Source organism: Dermacentor variabilis, chromosome 1, assembly GCF_050947875.1.
Source record: "Dermacentor variabilis isolate Ectoservices chromosome 1, ASM5094787v1, whole genome shotgun sequence".
Taxonomy (NCBI): domain Eukaryota; kingdom Metazoa; phylum Arthropoda; class Arachnida; order Ixodida; family Ixodidae; genus Dermacentor; species Dermacentor variabilis.
This window is the reverse complement of record NC_134568.1, coordinates 202,407,562-202,434,327: the sequence shown is the minus strand read 5'-3', so window position 1 is coordinate 202,434,327 and position 26,766 is coordinate 202,407,562. Positions and strand designations below refer to the sequence as shown.

At 45.7% G+C, this 26,766-nt stretch overlaps 1 protein-coding gene across 3 annotated transcripts in view; it reads right to left on the bottom strand.

The window, feature by feature from the left end:
• The window catches only part of LOC142591028 (uncharacterized), a 35,829-nt gene that overhangs the window by 7,443 nt on the left and 1,620 nt on the right, over nt 1-26,766 (bottom strand). For 2 of the 3 annotated variants that reach the window (XM_075703407.1, XM_075703413.1), the window contains exon 2: nt 10,088-10,099. The exons of the other annotated variant lie outside the window; for it this stretch is intronic. In XM_075703407.1, coding sequence (XP_075559522.1) covers nt 10,088-10,099 — 12 coding nt within the window. The remainder of the gene's footprint in view (nt 1-10,087; nt 10,100-26,766) is intronic. 3 annotated transcript variants of the gene reach the window in all.

The window sequence follows — 26,766 nt, the reverse complement described above, 5'->3', positions numbered from 1 at the left end:
CCTCCCACAAGTAATAACCAATCAATCAATCAATGATGTATTTACCGCGCCCAGGAACAACCCTAAGGTCTGAGTGCGGGAGCGCGCATACATACAAAAAGATGTGGTTGATCCCTCTTTCATAGGATAATATTTGGGGTTTTACGTGCCAAAACCACTTTCTGATTATGAGGCACGCCGTAGTGGAGGACTCCGGAAATTTCGACCACCTGGGGTTCTTTAACGTGCACCTAAATCTAAGCAATCGGGTGTTTTCGCATTTCGCCCCCATCGAAATGCGGCCGCCGTGGCCGGGATACGATCCCGCGACCTCGTGCTCAGCAGCCCAACACCATAGCCACTGAGCAACCACGGCGGGTCATAGTAATAGGCTGAACACGAAAGTGAAACGTGTCTACACAGAAGCTGTTGCACGTTTGCTTCGTGACATCACGGTCCGCTGCAGCGAAAGACGCACAATTTGGGGGTCGGCAACGTGTTGCAGGTTTGCTTGGCGCGCGGTGTCCTATTGGCGAGTCGCTTCGGCGAAGGTACGGGCATTTTGCTCCGGTTCCGTAGTGCCTTGGGCAGCCAGTTGAGTTAAGACGCGCTCAGCTTCAAGAATGCGAGCGGCAGAGTTCGCAGCGCGGGCCGCGAACACGCGAAGCAGTTCTGCTTCACGCTGTCTCTCGCCGGATCAAAGCGAAATTCGCCCGTCGACGTCGTTGCCTTTCTGCGCCGCGTAGCGCAGCAGTTTTCTTAGTAGTTCGGCCTCCTCCTTATAGAATTTGTCGAGGGATCAAATACATTAATAATAACTGCATTGCCATTGCAAATGATGCTGCAAACAAATTCTTGAACGCTACGCATCGTCAAGACAAGTAAAATATGTATTTCTTCATAAAAGAATATACTCGTATGTCTCAAAAATTGTGCCCGAAATAACTTATATCAGTGCTTCCATGTTTCCTGTTTATTTACTACGTAAAAAAATAGCACACGAACTTTAGAATTACATCAGTTTGAAACCAGCAAAGCAGTACATGCCGCTGATATGAAAAATGTAAAGGCCGTGAAATGAACAAGTTGAGGAGAAATATTTTTATAAAGCTTTGTTAACCTCCCTGCCTTTCTCTCTGTGTCATTCAAGAACCTTGTTTACATTTTTGTACATATGCAACGACGAGGGAAAAATCTGCATGACGCTGTCCTTTGTTAGAATGTATTGCGCAGGAGCTGCTGTCATCGGTCGTGTATTGTGAGTAATTTCACCGAAAATAATGTCGCAACAGAAAGCACATATCAAAAGCAGGAGTTCTGCAAAATATGCGAGGGCGAGTCAACTGAAAGTCAGCCAACGCGAATATATGACTAATGGCGTACTTTATTTAAAAGTAGTATCCATGAGCATTTAGACATTTATCCCACTGACTAACAAGTCGCGTGATTCCCGTCTCACAAAACTGCTTGGGTTGATGCTTCAAAAAGTCTGTAACTGACTCTTTCACTTCATCGTCCGGCACGAATCTGGTTCGCTTGGGCTGTTCTTTTCAATTCGCTTCAAAACGTGGAAGTCACAAGGCGACAGGTCTTGGCTGTATGGCGGATGTTGCAGCGTTTCCCACTTGAACTTTGCCAGTTTTGTGTTAACCACATCAGCGTCGTGGGGACGGGCATTGTCGTGGAACAAGATGACTCCATTCCTCAATTTTCCACGTCGTGTGTTCTTGATTGGTACACGCAGCCGATCCGACGTTTTACAATGTCAGAAACGATTGATAGTCTCTGCAGGTTTAGCAAATGGCCGTCGACAAGCAAAAAAAAAAAAAAAAGGCAACAACACCTTTCCGGCGGAAATGACGGCCTTTCCTTTCCTTGGGGGTGGTGAATTCATGTGTTTCCACTGTAAGCTTTGCCGTCGTGTTTCAGGCTCGTAGTAGTGGCACCGTTATTCGTCCCAGGTCACAATTGCAGACAAGAAGTCGTCACCCTCATTGCTATACCGGATTAGATGAGTCAAGGCAGCGCCGAACCTCTCCGTCTTGTGGTGGTGGTTAAAAATCTTGGGCATCGATTGTGCACACAAGATCCGATAACCGAGGTGTTCATGAATTATGGCGTGACCCATACCGTGATTGATGTTGACACGCTGTGCCCGTTCATCGATACTTATCCTCCGTTCTTGTCTAATCAGCTCATCAACTTTTGCACTTGCGTTGGGGATGATTGCCTGGTGGCTTTGGCCCCGTCTTGGATCGTCTTTGCAACGTTCCCGTCCTTTGAGCCGTTTTCTCCAACGCTTCACAGTGGCCAATGAAGTGCAATGTTCAACGTACACGGCAGCCAGTAGGCGACTAATTTCTTTTTGGGAAACGTCTTCAGGTGCCAAAAACCTCACAACACCACGCTGTTAAATTCTGGAGTGTCCATTATACCACGAAACCAAGTTCAGCCCAGTGTACGAGGGCATTAAAGGGCTCCTCACCAGGCCGCATAGCAAATGTTGGTTATACGCTAGAATTTGTTACGTGTCCTCTATTTGTCCTCTATAGAATGTTCTGCCGCAAAAAATTTTTCAAGTTGGCTCATTAATAGCCGACATCAAAACATTTCAGTGCCGCGAACCAATGATTTCAGGAGGCGAGCTCCACTGCATATTGCGACTCTCTCCACTCGCCCCGTCTAGCCTCCGCAAGCAAAATTCCTTCACTGCGTTCGCCCATACCGGATCTCGAAGATCGCGTGACACATACATCATGGGCCCCACCTTGACTTTTTTTCTCCTCGCTTCCTTTTTCGGCGCCGCGCACTTTCGCTGGCGGCGTTACGCGCGAGCTGTTATCGTTTCGCGCAGCGCACGATTTTGCACGCTGTGCACAAGTACACATGACTAGAGGTATAATTCAGTGCTACACGAATACTGAGGCAGAACAAGCGCATCGCAGAGCGTGATCACGCGCTGGAAAACGGTAGAAAATGGCATAGTTTCGGTACCTGCGCACCTGACCGCACGACCGTAGGAACATGCAGACGAAGCGGAAGAACATCTCTCTTGCTTCGGTGCGAAGTAAAAAAAAAAGAAAAACACGCGCATTCCGTCCGTGTGTTTTATTATTTCTCTAAACTTCAATTCGTCAATTCAAGCAACAGATCGCACAGATAACGGATGTTGTCTTGAATAATTCTCGAAGTCACGTGTCACCACGAGCGACGTCAGACTGCGGACACCAGTACGTAGGCGCAGGTACACGAGTACGTCATCCTCCGGCTTAGAGCGCGGTGGCGGCGAGAAGGAAAAACGGCGTTCGGTTTGACGTTTCAGATCTTTCCGCGGCGCGTATAGCGATGTAATACTTTGCAGACACGATCGTTATCGCGCAATGTATGATGTGCGCTTGTCAGCTCAATATGGCCAGACCTGGTGAGGGGCCCTTTAAAGAACTTGTCCTCACACCTGCGTGTCACTTTTGTAAATGACAGATCACTCTGTGCCACGCACATGCGTCGCACATAATGAACCGAACCATTATTGCGCGGCGTGGGTTGGCTCACTTTCATTTGACTCGCCCTCGTGCATTAGAAAACGAATATAAAATGGAATATACAAATGCGAAGATACAGCTTGATAAAGGGCAAAAAAGTGTGACTGGAAACAAAGTTCACTGCACGTATGCACAAAACCTCGCAACAAGATATTTAAATATACGTATAATTCTTCAATACATCTACGTATCTAAAGAAAGTCACTTGTATACAATGCGTCAAACAAGGCAAATAAACATGTTGCGCAATCAGAGATTCCCAGAATCTTAGATCGCACCCCCATTCCATCCACTCCCCCCGATGTATCGCGCGCGACGGAAAGCGGCGCGCTTGCTCCCCGCTTTTCTCTTTTGCGCACACAAGACTGAGCCACCATCGTCGTATCACCCATTACAGCCCCCCATCCCCCTTCCTACGTATAAGTCTCCGATAAATCTATGTATATAAGAAAAAGGCACTGTATATAATGCGTCAAACAAGGCAAATAAACATTTTGCACAACAACAGATTCGCAGATCACAGCCCCCTCGCTCCACTCCCCCTCCCTCCCTTGCTCTCCCTTGCGCAAACAAGACTGAGCCACCATAGTCGGCTCACCCATGCCACCCCCGCCCCTTTACGCTTTCACTCGCACATACAGCATACGGTGCGCGATCACGATGTTATTGCCCTTGGACTTTATACAGAACATGAGGGCGACGTCGACAGCAGGAATGCGCCTAGAGTCTCCATATAATTGCTATCACAATAATACAATAACAGTATCCGGCAACTGAAGCATCCCGCGGCCCATCACTTTCCGCAAAAGAAGAAGCAACAAAATTGAACTTTCACCATGCGACAATTTGCTGCGCCGCAACAATGCCTTCGTTGTTTTGTGGGGTGGGGGCACGGAAATGAAAAAAACCCAAGGAAAGCATGTTGGCCATAATCGAATGCCTACTTTGGGCACCTAATGTGGCTACTGAAGGAATATCGAAGAAAGCGTGAGACGCTTAGGCCACAGAGAACCATAGGCATACTGCTCGGTATTCTACATCGGCGAGACAAAATTTTGCTGAGAGGTTGCGCTCATGCGAAAGCGTTGCAATCCGTCAAGGCCCCGCAGTGATGGCGGCGAGCGACCATGCATTGTTTTTTTTTATTTCTCGTCTACTAGCCAGAAAGCGCGTCCAAAACTATACCAAGCGAAAATCCACTCGGCCAGAGAAAAACGAAAGCGCATTGAAGTGCGCTGCGCGGTGGTCGGGGAAACACGAGATAAACGCATGCGCTCTGGCTGGTTCCGGCAGCCCGCGGGTAGCGAGAACAAAAAAAAATTGAAGAGGCTCAATGTGTCCTCGCGAATAAAAGTCAAAGTAGAAAAATAAATAAGATCGTAGTTACCTTTGCTTGCTTTAGTGCCTTGACATGGATGGTTAGGCGCAGGTGAAAAACATATTGATATTCTTTTCTGTGACATAACGGCACAAATTAACCACCACAACGCTTCGTCTCATCGGACCTCGCTGCGTGCTTTGTAAACTTGTCTGAGAGTGCGTTGATTTAGCTTGTCTCGTTGTATGATCCTATGTACGACTTTAGGAAAGTCAATGCACCCTTGGCGTCAAATGTTTATAACAACATTAAACCCACAAAGTTCTGGAATTGAAACTCTAAAGCACGACTTTAGAAATGCCAATGCGCCTTTCGCATCAAAAGTTTATGAGAACTTTATACCCATAAAGTTTCGGAATTCAAATTCATGCGCTCAGTAGATTCCGCGGCCTTCCCGAGATGCCGCGACGAGCCCGCTCGCCATCAAAACGCCCTTGAAACTTCGTGTTCGGATGGGGCTCCTTGTGTTATGTGACACCCGGTGCATAGGCGTTGCCGCGAAATACAGCCCGATTTCGCGATAAAATGTCTTTACGAGCGTGAAAAGTACATTCTAGACAAACCCAGCATGATTTCCGGTGCCAGGGGTTGTTTTGGTCAGCGGCGCACGACAGCCCGAAAAAATTTAGGAGGGGGGGGGGGGGCTGAAGCCCCATAAGCCCCCCCTTCCCCCTGGCTACACCCCTGGTGGACAGCTAAGGTATTTAAAATACCTATACAGAAAGAGCATTGACTCGCAATGGCGGAATGAACTAGGAAGCTAACCAGTAAGCATACCAGACACGAGGACGGAGAAAGACAGGGCATTAAACGACAGGTTTACTCTTTGAAGCTAGGTCAGGATGTCTTAGAACGCGCAGCTATAAAAAGAAATTTAACGAAGAAGGCACACGTACTGTGTGTTGTAAATCTGTAGAAACAATACACCACCTCATATTAAAATGTGATGGTATCCATACCGATGTCGATGTGGGCACAGTCACGCTTCCTGAGGCACTAGGGTTTAGAAGTAACAATAGTCACGTAAATAAATATGCGGTGGAAATTAGCAATAAGCGATTGGAAGATTGGTGGCTCAAAAGCAGAGAGGTGGCATAACGTTAAAAGTGTAGGAAGACGTATTTAAAGAAAATGGCGAATGTTAATAACTTACAACACAGTTAAACAAAAGTAAAAAGCTAAGCATGGTGGTAACTGCCATCACCCCTTTCAAAGGGGACTCTCCTACCTTCCATCCATCGATCCAACCAACTCCACTGTCAGGAGCGTATACCGAAGCGCTCACTATCGGCGTTCATTAGTGTCAGTATGCAGTACTTCGCTTCCCCGCTCCTAGATGGCGGCGCCATCCCTGTCAAGGGAGAGCATATTAAAGCGAAGCTTTCTTTGCCTCTTCTTTCGACTTTCCCACTGCTGCTGCTGTGGGCTGCTGTTGTCGCGCACACCGCGTCGGGGATGGTTCAGAGCGTGTATATAGATGACAGGCGCGAGTCAGAGAGGAAAGGCGACGGGAGAAACTCAGTTTCACCCCAGCGCGTCGAATGTGCACAATGGCCTCTGGAGTTCCTGGCAGTCGCCAATTAGCCGCTTGACAGCTGTAATTATCCGTGACTCACCTCAGAAGCATTGCAGAAATTGCAGCGCTTCCCTTTCTACTAACGTGTAAGGTCAGAGGGGACACAGATAGAACTGTAGAGAGAAGAAGGAGAAGGTGGAGAAGAGGCCGTTACTCTACAATGGAGGGGGGACATGACGTCAGAAGGCAAGGAAACCCTCCTACAGCGCTTGCGGGGAGACTGGATAAGCTTAAGTTCAAGGCACGGTACAGTACGTTGCTGCTATTTCTTAAAAATAAACGCCATGTAAATATTTCAATCGGGCAACTTACGCAGGGCGTGCAGAAGCAGAGCCGCATTAATTAAAACTCACCGTAGGGTACAGGAGAGACACTACGGAAGCGGTCGACCGTCAAATCAACACTTCTGTGCCCGCCGCCTTAGCTTTGCGGCTATGGCATTGCTAGAGGTCGTGGATTTGATCCCAATCGCGGCAACCGCATTTCGACGGGGGCGAAATAGAAAACGCACGTGCACTTAGATTTTGGGACACGCTGAAGAGCATCACGGTGTTAAAATTAATCCGGAGTCCACCACTACGACTTGCCTCATAATCCGAGTGTGGTTTTGATACCTACAGCCCCATAATCCAATTCAAGTTTAATACTTCTGCACAATACGATGTGCCAGGTGAGGCAATGACTATGCTCAACCCTCTCAGACGTTATGAAATATGGCGCTCAACAATGCCTCAAGCAAACAACTCTCCCAGTGTGTTCTATGTACTACGTAGACAAACAGCAGTGCTGCACGCAAGGTAACGTTTAACATCAACTCACCACTCTAGTGTTAGCCTAAACGTTGAAGAAATTAAGCTTTAGCCGTCAAAATCACCGCTAATTATCGTCAATCAAAACATCCAGAACGGAAAGCTTCGCATACATCGATTCCCACAATGCGTGGGATCTGCATAATTTTTTACACGTTCGTACCGATGTGCCATCCGTTAAAGGAAGTTGATGGTGGATCCCGGCATAAAACACTTTCGTATTAAAAAAGAATCTACAAGGGAAATATAAGAAAGTTGCATACGAAACACTTACGAAAATAAGAATGTACACAAAACAAAGCGCAAGGTAAATGGAAAAGAAATGAGCAGAAAGGCACTTGAACAATGTGTGAAACTATGACACAACACAAAGCTCGGAAAACGAACAATGACAGCGAGTTATGAAAAATTTCGAGATCACGAAAATAAGTGTTATAAAGACTCAGCATTCTCTAGACGGTTGAGTGTTGGTGACGGCATGCAGGAACTTGGAAAGGTCTATGATCTCTGGTGATCTTGCGCGGAATGCGAAACATCATACAGCTGAGGAGTTCAGGGCAAGTGAGGATACCGTGAAGGAGTTGGAAAAGAAACAGAATGTCAGCGCGATTACGTTGGCAGCGAAGTAAGGGCAACGACAATAATCCAACAGTTCTAGAACAAGGTCCAGTGTTCGTGTTAGCAAAGCGGTGATGATATACCCTTAGAAACGTTTTCTGGACCGATCTATAATGTCACTGCTGGATCTAGACATGCCATTCCAGACGACCCACAAGTATTCCAGTTGAGCAAGACATATTGTTATGTACAACTTGTAGGACGGTGTAGGAGAATGGAATTCCCTCGATAGTCTGCAATCAGAGCCAAGGGGGCGCATACACCATATTGGAAAGCGTTTAGTGTGAGCAGAAAAATGTAAGGTTGTGTCAAAAAGTACACCGAGACCATTGATCTCACAGACCTTACACAATGGTACACAATCTACAGAATAAGAAAAAGGAAAGCTCGCTGTTTTGAGTGTGAAAGTCGCGACTTTAGTCTTAGCAGCCTTCAAGGTGAGGTTACTATCTTTGCACCATTCAAAAGAAGTCCGTTGTCTGCAACTTGTGACGTATGGACAACTCCTATTCCCTGTACCGAAACAAATGATACCTCTCTAACTGAAATAACAGCTGCACCCATTTGAACATAATTACTGCACCTAAAGAATAAAAAAAAGAACGTCATGTGTTTGTTGACTTATAAAAGCATCGTTCTCGTTCATTCTCTTAGTGGAGCTTATAAGAAACTTTTTAAAATTGACATCATGAAAACTTAAGGTACAAAGCTTATAACGCTGCAGCACCCCAGCAATAACATAAGTCATAAGCAAAAAAGTTTAAAAAAGTAGTCCAGGAGTTCAAAGGTACTTCTTCAATCGTATCTAATGTAATCAAATATAATCCGCTACACTTCTCTCCACTCTGAAGTTCGCATAGGGGAGCTGTCGTTCCCATCGATGTATCGAAATGTAGCTTTTCCGTTTTAAGCATTCGTACCCTTTTTAAGAACGATAAACAATAATTACAGAGCAGTGTGTAGGTATCCCCGGCCACCACCAGGCGAGGGATAAATTAAATAAATAAATAATGAGAGATTTTCATAATCGCAAACCCGACACCAGGTAAGATATATACAGGGTGTTTCATCGAACACTCAATTTTTTTTATTGCCTGTGGTAGATACCACATTTCTAGTACATGAGCTGGTCTACTCTAAGAGGTGGACTTGCACAAAAATTTAGATTTAATAATTACATTATCGCACATATTGCAATTCATAAATTCTAGCGGGTGAGACTGCCATGCCTATCCACTTGAAAAGAATTCTGTGGATGACACCATTTACGAGATATGCGCCTTCAAACTTGCGGTAAAAATGCACTGTCGTTCCCCATACTTTCTTAACAGAACGTCGTTTTATGCAATGAAGCACAAAAGTAGCTGGAACGCCAATGCATCTCTCCGGAAGTTCGTGAATTAATATACCGAAACTCGTGTCATCCTGAGAATTCGTTCTAAGTGGATTCACCCTGCGAACTCCCCGGCTAGAAGTTGTAAATTGCAACATGTGCTGTAATGGAACTAGTTAAAACGTTAAGTAGTGAATTTTTTTTTAATTCGTCGATTATGCATTTCAGTTTCTTGCGCAAGTAATGTCCGCCTCATCGAGTTTACCAGCTAATGGACTAGAATTGTGCTATCTGCCACAGGCAATGTTAAAAATATTTTAGAAGTGTTCGCTGAAACACCCGATATAAGAAAAAGCTGATTTTAGCAAGAACAAATTGTCTTCCGGTTGCTAGGCGGGCTCTACGCAAGCGTTCCACACGCGCTATTTTAGTGTGGGTTACAAAATGCATCGAACATCGAATCCTTGCCAGTGTTTCGCGTCCATTCTGCTCAATCTTTTTCTTTTTTTTTCCTTATTTAAAAACACGCTACCCGTCCCTCCTACACTCGCGAAAAGCAAGCAACGATCCCATGCGGGAGCGAAGTGAATACCTTACCCCTCGTATCGATCTCAGTGCTTGAAACCTCGCCGTGCTCTTGCTTGAGGCAGACGGTAATAACGCACCGTTTGTGCGCTTCATCATGACACTAAAGTAGAGAACGCGATAGTAATACGAATGTCACAACTACCCGTTCACTCTCAACTTTGGCTTCTCCACCAATAACAGCTCACCGCTGAATACCAGTAGGGAAAGAGAGCTATTGAGAGAATGCTCGAGAACAGAGAAGAGGCTCAAAGGATGATGACTCACCTGAGTGCCGAGCTGGTTTTCCGAGAGATGAACAGGCAAGAAAGAAAGCACAGAAATAATAAAGTGAGATCATTCCGGTCTCAAAAAAAAAAAAAGAAAAAATAGAGAGAGCAAAAAAAAAAAGCAGATACAAGAAGCTTCAGTTTGACGAAACCAATAAGAATAAAATGTGACAACCAGTCAACAAAAGAAGTAATACACTGCACTCGCTTGCCGTACTGTTTCATATACGGTCGCACTTGGCGCGAAAGTTTACTAACGCTCGCCGCAAGACTAAAAAAAATGCACTACGTAAAGGCAGTAGCGTCAGAGCTGTTAAGGAAAAGCCGTCATATGCAGCGCTTATAATTAAACGCTGTTACTTGTTCAATCTCTCACACAATGTGAGCTTGAAAAAGGTACGGAGTGAGAAAAAGGAGAATAGAGAGAGAAACGGAAAGAAGCTAAGCACGAAGAGCAAGAGGAGAGTGGGACCTACGGGCGCATCTAGCCTAGCGGAGGCACGACACCAACTGCTCCGCCCGAGCACACCGACGAATAAGGCAGTGTAACTAAACTAACTACACAGGTTGTGTTGAGGCCTGCTTATAGATCTCGCTTAGCCATCTATTCCGCAAGATGCCACACTCATTTTTCTTTTTCACAAGTGATCTACTATTTCGACGCGTTCCTTGCACAAACTCAACCTCCACCATTGTAGCTGTTTTTAATTAAGCGCGGCATAGAAGCGACCAGACGATAGTTCTCCACAGGTTCACGTTGTGGCACAACTACTTTGAACAGCCCGGTCGTCGATATTGCGTGCAGCAAAATGCAAGGTCTGGCAAGATTAGTCCAGAAGAGCATAAGCATGCCCTCCGCAATGCATTATACGTTCTGACAAGCGTAACGTATTGCTCGTGCACTACTTCGGTAACGTATTAACATCAATTATATTGCATCGTAGCAAGCCCCCCTCCCTCCCACCATGCCATCCTCCGTCCCCCATGTTCACACGACGACGAATAAGCTCAGTAAAAAATGCTGTGCAATATTCTGTGTACATCAATGGGTGTATTTGCTGAATCCATGAGGCATCGTACCTCATCGGTAGGCATCGTTCGTATCGTACCAATGGACCAATCAACGGGCGTAACAGCCAATGTTTCCAAGGGCAGCAGTCTTGATATTTTGGCAATCATCTGGCTAAATTCAGCGGCATTAACCTTAGTTTGGCGACAAAATTTAAATTTTGATGATCAGCGATTTACTTAGCGATAATTCATGTCAAATTGGGGATAGTTTACCGACCACTACAAACTAAAGCCACAAACAGTACCACTTTGAGCATAATATCAAAATCCGAAGAGATGTAAGCAAAACATAATCACGCTTCGCACTCTTGGGAGTCGCACACTGTGCTGAGCCTCTGAGATAGCCGGTGTAGCGCAACCAACTCGGAGACGCTGCTCTGCGCCGTTCATTGAAGATGAACCTCCCAAGGGAGGTTCATCATGAAACTGTTTTATGTCCACTGCAGTACGAAGCCCTCTCCCAGGAAAGAGTGGAATATGCAGCGGAACGAAAGGCTACATATATTTAAGTGAAACAGGGGAGCATCAACACTTGCCAACACACTATTCTACACGCATTCGAGAGAGAACGACTCAATTATACGAAAAGCACAAACTCACGCATTACTCACTCCACACTATATTCATTAACAGGGACCTAGGCTACCCCACATGCAAACACTGCGAGGTCTGTCCATCAATAAACACACCTCGTGGGAGTGCCCCACCAACTCCATCATCAGAAAGCCAATATACATTAGAAACTACCAAGCGGCTAGCGTCCCGGCAGCTGGGAGGAGTAGGCCACCCCCCACGAAAATTTGAAAAACTATGGTGGCCACTCCTGGTGCAGCATGTCAAAAACGTCTTGGGCCAGGAGTCCCGGACTGGGGCCTCAGTTCCTTAGGGAATAATAAATATTATTTCTTTCGCTCTCTCTCCCAACGATCACCAATTGCACCAGTTTTGTGTCAGCTGGCACCATCCCAATGCCCGCAAATTTCCAAATTCCGTCGCGTCACATAATTCTCCGTCGTCCTTGATTGCACTTTCGATTCTCTTGGCATCTATTCTGTAACTTTATAGGCCACCGGTTATCGACCCTACGCATCACACGGCTGGAGCTTTTTTTCTCTCAATGTCAACTAAATTATCGGCTATCCCCGTTTGTTCTCTGATCCACACCACCCTCTTCCTAATGCCTCCTAACGTTGCGCCTAACATTTTTCGTTCCATCGCACTATGCGCGTTGCTGAACTTGTTCTTGAGCTTCTTTGTTAACCTCCAAATTTCTGCCTGATATGTTAGCACCTGTAAAATGCAAAGACTGTACACCTTTCTTTTCAACAACAGTGGTAAGCTCCCATTAAGGATTTGGTGATGACTGCCGTATGCACTCTAACCCATTTTTATTCTTCTGCAAGTTTTCTTCTCATGACTAGGGTCCTTTGTGAGTAACTGACCTAGATCATCGACTATGCCACGCATATAAGCAACTCGACATCTCGGCATGCCTCTAGTGGGCACGTCGGCTGGCCGCCTGTCACAGCTACGACCAACCCGTTACTTAACTTGATGCAGGTTAGTAACAAACATTCTACAGTCAAATCTCGCGATCCTTGCTTTGTCCAGTTCACGTGCCCCAACAGCGTGTGTTTGTGTTACCTGCATGTGCGCAATATAGTGCTGTCGTTGCTGAAACTTTGAGGCGACATAGAATCCAATCCAGGTCCGTCTACCAAACAATTATTAAAGGAACTTCTTGAGGACCAAAAGACTATGCATAAACGATTAGATGAGATAGGGTTGAAACTCAAGAAGGTTGAAACCAGCCATGTACCCAGGGTAACTTTCCTGTGCAAATGAGAGAGGGGGGGGTGCACCTTTACAAGTACAAATGCGAATAATGCCCACCGTTCGCCATAAAGACGCGTAAACCCGCAAAAGAGAAATGAAATAAGGTGTGTCTCACAGGTACGCCTGTGAGATACATCTTGAGAAACAAAGAACCACATCAAATGGACTCGCGTAGCAAAGAAGCGCAGGAAGCGCACTGCCAAGAACAAGTAAACAAGCGAGAATGTAAAATAACGATTTCTAGTAACGTTTATTGAATAAGCTCTGGAAGAATTATAGAGAAATATATATTTGCGGAACAATCACAGGTTCTTTTGGAACCCTCGTTTACTGCTCTACGAAGTGCGAAAACCAACTCGTATTGTAATGTTGCGTAACGATGCGTGGCCGCCAGTCCCATACAACCGCGCAGGACGCCGGACGCTGCGGTTCTAGACGTACTGCGTCCACCGCTAAAGGTTAAAACACCCACATAAGCACAGCAGAGAGAGAGAGAGAGGGGGGAGAGAGGGAGGGAGAGAGAGAGGAAGAGCAAATTATAAATGAAAGGTAGGGAGGTTAACCAGTACTGAGCCCGGTTGGCTACCCTACACTGGCGAAAGGGAAAAGGGGACGGAAAGATTAAAAGAAGAGAAAGTCAAATGGGGATATCGTTCGGTCACTCAGTCGGGATCCCAGACGCTGACTCAATCCGGTAGCTTTCAAATATCGCAGCAGCGCTTTTGTGGCCTTTTGTAGCTGCGATATGCGAGGCCCCAAGATCTTGTTCAAGGTGAACGGTTTTCTATCTACTGATTGAGAGCTGTGCAGAGGTCATGTCTATCATTTTCAAAACATGGGCAGTAGCATCGTAGATGTTCTATAGTTTCCTCGACACCACAGGCCTTGCACTCGGCGCTATCAGCCATTCCAATCAAAAACGTATATGCATTGGTGAATGCGACGCCCAAGCGTAAGCGGCACAGCATTGTTTCCTCATTACGCGGAAGCCCTGGTAACAGCCGTAGTTGCATAGATGGATTGAGGGAACGCAATCGATGTTGGGCGAATTCAGGTGTGTGCCACTTCCCCAATGTCATATGGTGCGCTAGCTTACTTAAGTGTTGGGCTGCGTCAGTCCGCCATAAGGGTACAGAAACAAGGGTTGCTCCCTCGTGTGTTTTCCTAGCAGCTTCGTCATAAGCACAACAGAGAAGTGGCTACGTCAGGCGGCTCGACTGAACTACAGAAGCGTCTTTCAAATCACACGGAATCATTCTCCACTTCAGGCGGCGTTTTCTATACTTTTCAAATAAAAAGATCTTGATCAACAAATATTTTCACAAACAATGGTTAAATTTGTTAATTTTCGCTTTTCCTTCCTGTTTTGCCGTCGCATCGCCTCTCCCTTAGCAGATCGCTTAATTTCTCAACTCCTTGAGACTCGTTTCCAGTTGGCATTCTGCATAACAAGTTCTGTACCAATAGGGGAAAACGAGACGAGGCAACGAGTGACATTCATATTGCTTATCAGTTTAACGGTTATTGCAGGGTTTCATGATGGACGCTGTTTCGCATGATTTTATTTTCCACCTTATCTCTGAGGATCTTCCAGCACCACGGCGAGCCGTCACTCGAGGAAATAATGAAGCAAAAAGAAAAGTTAAACGCAACTGGAGTTTTCTCCGGCCGCAACTCGTTCCACGAGCATACACACCAGCTCACTACGAACTGAATCCTTTTCCTGGTCCCTGGATCAGTCTAAACAAAGGAGGCTAAACTAACGAAGCAACAGCGATGCGCGTGAACGTTGAATAGATGGTGACAACTGAATGCAGCTCGAGTTAATCGCGCGGGCACCGAATCGATGACAAAGCTGGCCTTCACACCCCAGGAGATCCCGATAACTACCGCCATCCAAAAGGAGAGAAAAGGGCAGAAAAATGGTAACCGCCGAATAGCTGTTGAGTCTCAATATTTGATTTGGCGGCGCTTTAGGAATGTGTGTGAGGAGTGGTGGCGTGGGAGGGGGGAGGGGGTGTGCCGCCTAAGTTTTTTTGGGGGGGGACGGGACGTGGGGGGGACGGGGGGGGACGTTTTCTTTTGGGGGGGACCCCCCATCCTGGGTACATCATCATCATCATCATCATCAGCCTGGTTACGCCCACTGCAGGGCAAAGGCCTCTCCCATACTTCTCCAACTACCCCGGTCATGTACTATTTGTGACCATGTCCTTGCAAACTTCTTAATCTCATCCGCCCACCTTACTTTTTGCCACCCCCTGCTACGCTTCCCTTCCCTTGGAATCCAGTCCGTAACCCTTAATGACCATCGGTTAACTTCCCTCCTCATTACATGTCCTGCCCATGCCCCCCCCCCCCCCCATTTCTTTTTCTTGATTTCAACTAAGATGTCATTAACTCGCGTTTGTTCCCTCAGGCAATCTGCTTTTTCCTTATCCCTTAACGTTACACCCATCATTCTTCTTTCCATAGCTCGTTGCGTCGTCCTCAATTTAAGTAGAACCCTTTTCGTAAGCCTCCAGGTTACTGCCCCGTACGTGAGTACTGGTAAGACACAGCTGTTATACACTTTTCTCTTGAGGGATAATGGCAACCTGCTGTTCATGATCTGAGAATGCCAGCCAAACGCACCCCAGCCCATTCTTATTCTTCTGATTATTTCAGTCTCATGATCCCCATCAGCAGTCACTACCTGTCCGAAGTAGATCTATTCCCTTACCACTTCCAGTGCCTCGCTACCTATCGTAAACTGCTGTTCTCTTCCGAGGCTGTTAAACATTACTTTAATTTTCTGCAGATTAATTTTTAGACCCACTCTTCTGCTTTGCCTCTCCAGGTCAGTGAGCATGCATTGCAATTGGTCCCCTGAGTTACTAAGCAAGGCAATATCTTCAGCGAATCGCAAGTTACTAAGGTATTCTCCATTAACTCTTATGCCCAATTCTTCCCAATCCAGGTCCCTGAATACCTCCTGTAAACACGCTGTAAACAGCATTGGAGAGATCCTATCTCCCTGCCTGACGCCTTTCTTTATTGAGATTTTGTTGATTTCTTTATGGAGGACTATGGTGGCTGTGGAGCCGCTATAGATATGTTTTAGTATTTTACATACGGCTCGTCTACACCCCGATTCCGCAATGCCTCCATGACTGCTGAGGTTTCGACTGAATGAAACGCTTTCTCGTAATCAATAAAAGCGATATATAAAGGTTGGTTATATTCCGCACATTTTTCTATCACCTGATAGTGTGAATATGGTCTATTGTTGAGTAGCCTTTACGGAATCCTGCCTGGTCCTTTGGTTGACGGGAGTCTAAGGTGTTCCTGATTCTATTTGCAATTACCTTAGTAAATACTTTGTAGGCAACGGACAGTAAGCTGATCGGTCTATAATTTTTCAAGTCTTTGGCGTCCTTTTTCTTATGGATTAGGATTATTTTAGCGTTTTTCCAAGATTCCGGTACGCTCGAAGTCATGAGGCATTGCGTATACCGGGTGGCCAGTTTCTCTAGGGCAATCTGCCCACCATCCTTCAACAAATCTGCTGTTACCTGATCCTCCCCAGCTGCCTTCCCCCTTTGCATAGCTCCCAAGGCTTTCTTTACTTCTTCCGGCGTTACCTGTGGGATTTCGAATTCCTCTAGACTATTCTCTCTTCCATTATCGTCGTGGGTGCCACTGGTACTGCGTAAATTTCTATAGAACTCCTCAGCCACTTGAACTATCTCATCCATATTAGTAATGATATTGCCGGCTTTGTCTCTTAACGCATACGTCTGATTCTTGCCAATTCCTAGTTTCTTCTTCACTGCTTTTAGGCTTCCTCCATTCCTGAGCGCATGTTCAATTCTATCCATATTATACTTCCTTATGTCAGCTGTCTTACGCTTGTTGATTAACTTCGAAAGTTCTGCCAGTTCTATTCTAGCTATAGGGTTAGAGGCTTTCATACATTGGCGTTTCTTGATCAGATCTTTCGTCTCCTGCGATAGCTTACTGGTATCCTTTCTAACGAAGTTACCACCGACTTCTATTGCACACTCCTTAATGATATCCACAAGATTGTCGTTCTCTGCTTCAGCACTAAGGTCCTCTTCCTGAGTTAAAGCCGAATACCTGTTCTGTAGCTTGATCTGGAATTCCTCTATTTTCCCTCTTACCGCTAACTCATTGATCGGCTTCTTATGTACCAGTTTCTTCCGTTCCCTCCTCAGGTCTAGGCTAATTCGAGTTCTTACCATCCTATGGTCACTGCAGCGCACCTTGCTGAGCACGTCCATATCTTGTATGATGCCAGGGTTAGCGCAGAGTATGAAGTCTATTTCATTTCTAGACTCGCCGTTCGGGCTCCTCCACGTCCACTTTCGGCTATCCCGCTTGCGGAAGGAGGTATTCATTATCCGCATATTATTCTGTTCCGCAAACTCTACTAATAACTCTCCCCTGCTATTCCTAGTGCCTATTCCATATTCCCCCAGTGCCTTGTCTCCAGCCTGCTTCTTGCCTGTCTTGGCATTGAAGTCGCCCATCAGTATGGTGTATTTTGTTTTGACTTTACCCATCGCCGATTCCACGTCTTCATAGAAGCTTTCGACTTCCTGGTCATCATGACTGGACGTAGGGGCGTAGACCTATACAACCTTCATTTTGTACATCTTATTAAGTTTCACAACAAGACCTGCCACCCTCTCGTTAATGCTACAGAATTCCTGTATGTTACCAGCTATATTCTTATTAATCAGGAATCCGACTCCTAGTTCTCGTCTCTCGGCTAAGCCCCGGTAGCATAGAACCACCTGGGTACGTGCCTGGTTAAAACATCAGTGTCAGTCGTTAAGGAACTGGGTACAAAAGTATCCAGTCTCGAAAAAAAAACTGTTCAGGAACTGGAAAAAAGCTTAGCGAGTTTTCAAGACAGAGGTAGGCGAAACAAGCTTCTGGTTTTTGGAATCCCTGGAAGATCGGAGGAAACACAGGGCTCACTTCAATCAATCGTAGTTGAAGGTTTGTTCAAAAATAATCTCGGTATAAAGGTGAATTCTGTGGAAAGATTGCATAGGGTAGGAGGCGCGCAGCCAAATATATCAAAACCGCTAATTTTAAAACTCATAGACAACCGAGAAAAACGAAGTACGCTGAAGAACTGTTTTAAGGTAAAAGCAACTGCTTTTTTTGTGCCAAAGGACTTCTCGGCAGCCACCAGGCAAATCCTGAAGAATTTATCGGCTATAGCGCGTCCGATAGTAGAAAAGCACTCGCCAAGGTGAAACTAACATACGACAAGATTAGAATTGGTAACCAAATGTATGAATGGGCGCTGAAATGGTTCCAGAAGGTCAATCCCAATAGGTCGCGAAGCTTCGGGCGAAAAGCGATTCAGAACGAACTGTCACCGACGTCAGCAAGTGTGGTTATGGGAGCAGCGATTGAAGTGCTACTATGTTTGAAGGGAGCAAGCATTGGGAAAGAAAAAACATTTTTTTTTTATTTGAAGCGAAACGCAGATTCACTCCACAAAAGTAAAATTCCTAATCAATTATATATATGCGTGACGACTAAGGAAAAGTCAACTCCATTAAGGCGAAAGTTTCTTTGCCTCTTCCTTCGAATTTCCAATTGCTGCTGCTACTGTCTGGCACAACGCGTCGGGGGGGGGGGGGGGGGGAGGTCAGAACGTGTGTATACATGACAGGAGCGAGTCAGAGAGAAACGGCGACGCCCGTTTGGACCCCACCGCGTCCAATGAGCACAATGCCCTCTGGAGCTCCCTGGGCGTCGCCACATTAGCATCTTGACAGCTGTACTTATCTGTGACCCCCCTCAAAGGCATTGCAGAAACTGCAGTGCTTCCTTTTCTACTAACGTACGTGTCCTGAGGGGACGTAGATAGAACTGTAGAGAGGAGAGAGGATAAGAGGCCGAACCTCTACAAGGGCGGGGGGGGGGGGGGGGGTTGACGTCAGAAGGCAAGGAAACCCTCCTACTATACGACAGCGCTTTGGGGAGACTGGATAAGCTTAAATTAAAGGCACGGTACAGCACGTTGCTGCTATTTCTGAAAAATAAACACCATGCAAATATGTCAAGCGGACAGATTACGCAGGGCGGGCAGAAGCAGAGCCGCATTAATTAAAGCGCACCGCAGGGTCCAGGAGACGTTACGGAAGCGGTCGAACGTCAAATCAACACTTCTGTGTTCGCCGCGGTAGATTTGCGGCTACAGCATTGCTAGAGGTCGCGGAATCGATCCCCACCGCGGCAGCCGCATTTCGACGGGGGCGAAGGAAAAAACGCTCATGCACTTAGATTTAGGGACACGTTAAGAGAATAGACCATGGTGTCAAAATTAATCCGGACTCCGCCACTACGGCATGCCTCATAATCGGATTGTGGTTTTGGCACGTAGTCTCATAATAGAATTCAAGTTTAATACTTGTGCCACGATGCGACGTGCCATGTGAGGCAATGACAATCCTCAACCCTCTCAGAGGTTATGAATTATGGCGCACAACGCCTCAAGCAAACACTTCTCCCTGTGTGTTCTGTGTACTACGCAGACAAACAGCAGTGGTGCACACAAGGTAATGTTTAACATCAACTCACCACTCTCGTGTTAAACTAAGCGTTGAAGAAATTAAACTTCCACCGTCAACATCACCGCTAATTATCGTAAATGAAAGTAAACAGCACAGAAAGCTTCGCTTACATCGATTCCCACAGTTCGTGGGATTTGCATAATTTTTATTTTATTATTATTTTTCATTATTATTATCAATAAATACCTAAATACCTTTTTTCAGCGCCCAACCGCTATCACTTGCAATGCAATGCATCTCTTGAAGTGTGAACTTTACGCGCTCGTAAAGTTCACCCGTTACAATACGCCCCCCCCCCCCCTCCACCTCACACGTTGTGCTGTTTTGCCTATCGACATATGTATGAACTTGATGACGCGGGTAGCTTTATCGTTTTTTTACCTTGTTCAGTCAAAAGTAATAACGACCGCCAGACAATTGTTTACATTAGTCGTTTTCGTGCGACTGCGGTGGCTGACGGGCTTGGCGTCCGACGATAAGACAAGCACTCTACACCTAAAGTTTTCGTCGGCCTCCAAAGAAAGTCTGTGCTGTACAGGGGTGCGATTTCGACACCCGTACGGCTGGCCTTTTCCTGCATTGCTCTCCGCCCAGAATACTCAAAACGCCCATCATATCGAATGGCGGGGCACTTGAATATACAGCTCTAATGGCAGGCTACCAAAATAAATTTCGCGCCTGCGAGAACGAAATGACGTCACTTCTGTTTCTAATGGATATGGCGTCACATAGTTTTTTCTTCCGCCAGAAGTGTTCCCTCGTCACAAAGATGGCTCTAAGCCCCATGGACCGCCGATTAATCGCCTTGTGTTGAACGTATGGGCTTCTATGGAAGCTTACCTTGGGTTCCGCTCGGTCGGCGCAGTAGCAGGCTTCGTGATAAACACTGACGCAGAAGCGAAGAAACAAAACAGTTTCGATGTCTGAGCATAAGCGCCCAAAGCTTAGTAAACAAAGCTGTCGAACTAGAAAGCGTAGTAATGGCGCGCAGGCCACATGTGCTAATAATAATAGAAGCCTTGTTACACCGAGATTTAAAGATTTTGAAATAACACCACCGGGCTACAGGATATACCGCGACAGAGATTCACGCGGTGGCGGCGTCGCCATTCTGTTTGCAATTGCCCGACATCAAGGGAATCGAAAGTGTTATCGTTAAAGTTTTTCTATATGAGCTCAATACTGTCATTTGGGTTTTTTATCGTCCAGCCAATTGTTGTGACGAGCTTGCGGAACAACTAAACGAATTTTTGTGCATGTATAAAACTAATGCTTGCCATATATTATTGGGTGGTGATTTTCAGTTTCCTATGGTGAATTGGAGAGAAGAGTTTGCCGACGCCCTCACAAGTGCTCCCGTACCTCTTCTTGATGTTTTACTGTTCCATACCCGCCGTGGTTGCTCACTGTCTGTGGTGATGGGCTGCTGAGCGCGAGGTCGCGGGATCGAATCCCGGCAACGGCGGCCGCATATCGATGCAGGCGAAATGCAGAAACACCCGTGTCCTTAGATTTAGGCGCACGTTAAAGAACCCCAGGTGGCCAAAGCTTTCGGATTCGTCCACTACGGCGTGCCTCATAATCATAAAGTGGTTTTGGCACGTAAAACCCCATAATTTAATTTTTTTTTTTACTGTTCCATGATCTGACGCAGTTCGTAACAATTCCCACTAGTATTCAAAACGACTCTAGCGCAATCTTACATCTTTTTCTTGCTAGTTGAGGCATAGACCGCCGTAGTCCAGATGTGCAAATTTATGATTTAATATCAGACCATAAGATAGTGTCTCTATCTATGCTTTGTTAAGAAGTTCGATAAAAAGACCAGCGTTGTACCTGTGTTTTCACATGATAGTGACGTGGACATTCTAGACACGTTAGACGATACTTTTTCCTATTTATTAACACTTTTTCAACAAAATGAGTGCTCTGTCGACGAATCGTGGCACTTCTTCAAAGACATAGTGACTAAATTTATTGATGAATTTGCTCTCCATAAACGCAAGATACTCAACCAATTGAACCCCTGGATGACGAAAGAAATCGCACGCCTAGGACGTAAAGTGGAAAAGACAAGGAAACGACAAAAGACTAGACTGTCAGTGTCTTGCATAGACAAGATAATAACTGAGATGCGTATGAAGCTAAAGGACAGTTTGAAGAAAGCGAAAGAAAAATATCAGAGCGAAGTTTTGAAGAATTCCCTTCTGACGTCACCAGATAAGTTTAGGAAGCACTTTTCGTCCAAAAGAAGTCCAGTTTCGAGCACATATGTTAACAACGAAGTTGTAACTGATAAATGGGAAATAGCAGAAGCATTGAATGATTATTTCTTCTTAGTCTACATGTGTGATAATTACCTTACCCCCGATATCGCCCGTTATGACGAAACCGTAGCTATCGAGGATGTTTCAACGAGCGTGCATGACTAATCACAAAAACCGCCCTGTTGACTGTGTGCAAGAGATAGTGTATTCCGTGCCGTTAAAATGTCGAACACGATACATTGGCCAGTCAGGCCGTTGCGTCAACGATAGGATTAGAGAGCATATAACAATGTAAAAAATCTTGGCAATCAGTGGAAACCTTGCCTTCTATTGTCGGCAGTGTGAATGTAAGGGTATGTTGTCGCAGAGTGAAGCATTGCAGAGACACCCTGATAAATGCACCAGGGAAATCTTAGAGGCTTTTGAGATTAACCGCTTAAATGTTCGTTGCATCAGCATCCCGTCTCTTAAGCTGTACAAGAAAGAAATCATTTTTTGAAAACTGCATTGTAACAAGAATGCGCTAGGCACGAGGTCTTTCCCCTTTTTCCTTCTTTCCCTTTTGACCAAGGTGTGCTTTCTTTCCATGGTCTGGTTGGCATTGCCTTTTACTGCTCTGTATAAAAGGCTCAGCAAGATAATAAACATGCAGTTGTTAGCGCAGTGTGTGTGTGTGTAGTTCCGCCTTGGAGTCCTGTCTTGAAGCGCTGTTCTTTCTGCAGGTAACTTTCGTTGAGCCGCAATGGCTCATATAAGAAAAAAAATTGACGCCGTGACGTCCCACTGACGTATCAGCGCGGAAGTTTCGGCACGAAAAAGAAGGAACATTTACCTCCATTTTCTCACCTAATAATGAACCCATTACCGTGAAATAAAAGAGAAAAAAGACGTTTGGAGAAAATGCAATGAGAGACCTAACTGATTTAGTTTTCTCTTTAGCGTCCTCTTAACGATCACATTGCGCTCAATCTTTCTTTCTACCTGACGTGGTGGCTTTGCGGCTATGGTGTTGCACTACTAAGCACGAGGTCGCGGGACGAAATCGCGGCCGCGGCGGCCGCATTTCCAGGGGGGCGAAATGCAAAAAAACGCCCGTGACCCGTGCATTGGGGAAGCGTTAAAAATCCCCTGGTGGTCAAAATTAATGCGGAGTCCCCCACTATACGGCGTATATCCATCATCAAATCGCGGTTTTGGTGCGTAAAACCTCAGTACTAAAGGATTTTTTTTCTTTGCCGAAAATATATCTATCTTATGATATATCCTCCAATGTATTCATCGACTATTACACTCACAGGTTGGAATACGTAATCAAATCATTCAAATCGTCAACCGCATCATCTGGCAATTTAAGCGAAGAAGTCTTCTCTTTTTTTTAATGCGCAGCATGTTATTTCTCGCCGACACTAAACAGGATTTTTGAGCACTCATTGAATGCTCGCAACCATCACACTGGAAAATCAGAAAGTTGATTTCGCTTTCTTGATCTGGTAACAAACATTCTGCTCCTAATTACACACCCTTTATCACTCGTCGTTATTTCGTTAAAACGCACACTCTCTATTCACGCCACACATGTTTAGAGGGGGGGAGGGGCACAGTAAGTGTACTTGGTAGTGAAGCTGCCACAGAAGCCCATACGTTCAAAACATGGCGGTTCATAGAGTGCCTCGATGTCCTTCTCGCCCGCCGCTCCGTACAAGGTGGAGACAACCGCGGCGTCTATTACGGCGATGGGCATGTGAATAGCGAACGCCGTAGTGGACGCATTTGATGGGCGCCGTAGGGACGCGTTGCCGGCGCTTGTGTGTGTCCGCCATTCGCGTGCCCAACGCCATAGTAGACGCTGCGGTTTTCTCCACCCTGTACGGAGCGGCGGGCAAGGAGAATATCGAGACACCCTGGCGGTTCATGGGGCTTAGCGCCATCTGTGTGACGAGCGAACACTTCCGGCGGAAGGAAAGAATATTGTGACGCTATATCCGTTAAAAACACAAGTAACATCACGTTGTTCTCAAACGGGCGAAATTTGTTTTCGTGGCCTGCCATTAGAGCTGTATATTCAAATGCTCCGCCATTCGATATGATGGGCGTTTCGAGTTTACAGCGCGGAAAGCGATGCAGCAGATGGACAGCCGTACGGGTGTCGAAATCGCATCCCTGCACAGAACTTACTTTCTTTGCAGACTGGCGAAAGATTTGGGTTAGAGTGCTGGTCCCATCGCCAGACGCCAAGCGCGTCGGCCATCGCAGCCACATGAAAGCAGTTAAACTAAACAATTACCTGGCGGTCGTAACTTACTACTTTTGACTGAACAGGTTAGAAAGCGATGGAACTACCCACGCCTCCAAATTCGACAAACGTCGACAAGCAAAACAACACAACGTGTGAGAAGGGCGTATGGTAACAGGTGAACTTTACGACCGCGCCTTTCTGCCCACTTCAAGAGCTGCATTGCATTGCAAGTGCGCTGAAAAGTCATTTATTGACAATAGGTCACGCGCTATAGAGTTGTTCTTTTTTTTTTTCTTTTCGCACCACACGTATGTAAAATTGATTACGCTTTTCATTTTCGTTGATTTAATCAAACTGAGTCTCGTTTCAATTAAAAAACATTTTTTTTTTCTTTCCAAATGTCTGTTCCCTCCAGATAGTCGCGCTTCAATCGCTGCTCCCATAACCACCTTTGCTGATAACGGTGACAATTTGTTCTGAAGCACTTTTCGCCCGAAGCTTAGCGACCTATTTGGATCGACCTTGGGAGGGGTGTCTATATTGTTCCGCCATAAATATATGCTAAATATACGTTACGCTAAATATATCCGTGTGAAACAGCTAATTTCATTCACCGGCAAGCTTCACTTATTATTATTATTAACTGCACATGGATGAGAAGGACCGTTATTCTCGAAAAATTATTAGCTCAGTGTGTCCCTTCTACATTTTCCCGATGCTTCCTACAGGGTTTGTCGCAAGCTTCTACTGCATAAACTAAGTCGCCTTAACCTTGACGCATAAATTTTGGCGGGTGCAAAACTTTCATTTCAACCGTTCTCAGTTCGTCTCGGATAATCATTCTGCCTTGCGCTGACTTTCTAGTGAGAACCCGAAAACATAATAATAATAGTTAAAACTCGATCTAACGAAACCGAATTTTACGAAGTTCCCGATCTAACCAAGCAATTTCCATTCCCTGGCAGGTACCCATAGGGTTCAATGTTGTCATCAAACCGTATTAACGAAACTTGGCCGAACTCGGTTTAAAGGAGTTTTTTCCTGAAATAAATGAGTGAACAAGCGGTAATTTCTATCTAATTTTGACACAGACGGGCTTTTCTTCGAGGGTGCTCTGTAAAGCTATCGCGTTAAAACATCTAGGCGCCCTAGTCACAGCCCTAGCTTTACTATGACGAGGCTGCACGCCGCACCCATGCACGGAACAGCGGACTCAACACCGCCTCGGTAGGGGCGGCGGTGGTTGCTTTCGTTATTTCATGGTTTATGCGACAGATGGTTGGATTACCCGCAAATACAATGCCGTGTTAGCTTTTGCGTGTCGCTATACGCTGCAATGTTAGATTGCGAAGAACCGAAAAATCAATTGCTTGACTTTCCAAACTTGCCGATTTAACGAAATAATTCGAGTGTCGTCCTCACTTCGTTAAATCGACTTTAATATAAAGTGGAAAAATTCCCAACATCTGCCTCAGTAATCATCCACCGGATTTACATGCCGAGACTCTATGCATACCGAAGCTCCTGTGCACGGGACTCATTTCCTTTTCTTATCCGTATTAATGAAGACTTGCCACAGCGGTTCTTCAGATTTTTATTTATCGGCCAAATATCTCTTAATATTTCCAGAAATAACTTCCGACTATTAGCGTGAAAGCACCGGGTAGTCGGTTATTCGTATTCAGGCACGAACAGTGCTAAGGACGAGGACAAAGTGAGGACATAGACAGGGGCGTAGCAGGGGCCACATGTGCCCCCCCCCCCCTCAATTTCTGTGTACTAGGCTGCGGCCAGTCCAGCCATGATTTCTTGCGCTGAAAGCCATGCTGAAGACTAACGCGCTTCACTAAATTAGCCTTGATTAGCAATTATGACGACGCGAACTGCCCCACAACCTTCAAATGATGAGAATATCATCTTTGGTTATTCGACTATATGCCAAACCTTATCTCCGTACGTCTTAGCCTGAACAAGTACGTACGATTAAAAGTATGCATTTTAAAGTGTTGCACTACAGCATGACATTACGCACATTCTTAGTCGGTTATTTAGGACATTGCCACTTTTTTTCAAAGTGCGCAAGGAAGTAAACAAAGAACTAGGCAATTCTGAGCGTGCATAACATATCTATGTCATAAAGCCCAGTCTGTCAGCAAATACTAAAAAGTAGGTGCCCTGCCCTTCGATTAATGCCTATATAATTCACATAAGTTTTGCGAGTGTACGCTGTTTCATATTCTTAAAGAAAGAGGCCAGGACACCAATCAGAAAAGAATTAAAAATCGTTTGTTACGTTTCGTCTCCCCCACGGGAACCTTTTTCACAATGCGATTGTGAACAAGTCTCCCGTGGGGAAGCCTAAACGTTACGATTTTAAATCCTTTTCTGGTTGGTTTTCAGACCACTTCCTTCAAGAATGAATAATCCCGACCCGACGGGCTTCCGTCACACAGTCGCCTTCATCCAGTTTCATACTTCGCCGGCAACGATGCGGAAGCCACGCGAGTAGTGCGGTCTTAGCGTAACTTTGCGCGTTTTGCAGTGCGTTTGTTTTTGATACGTGACGTCTTGTGCAGAATAACTTCTTCATATATTAGAACTGCAACTTGTGGACGTAGCGTTGCGTCAAATTTGGAACTACACATTATATGTGCACCTTTGTGATTCC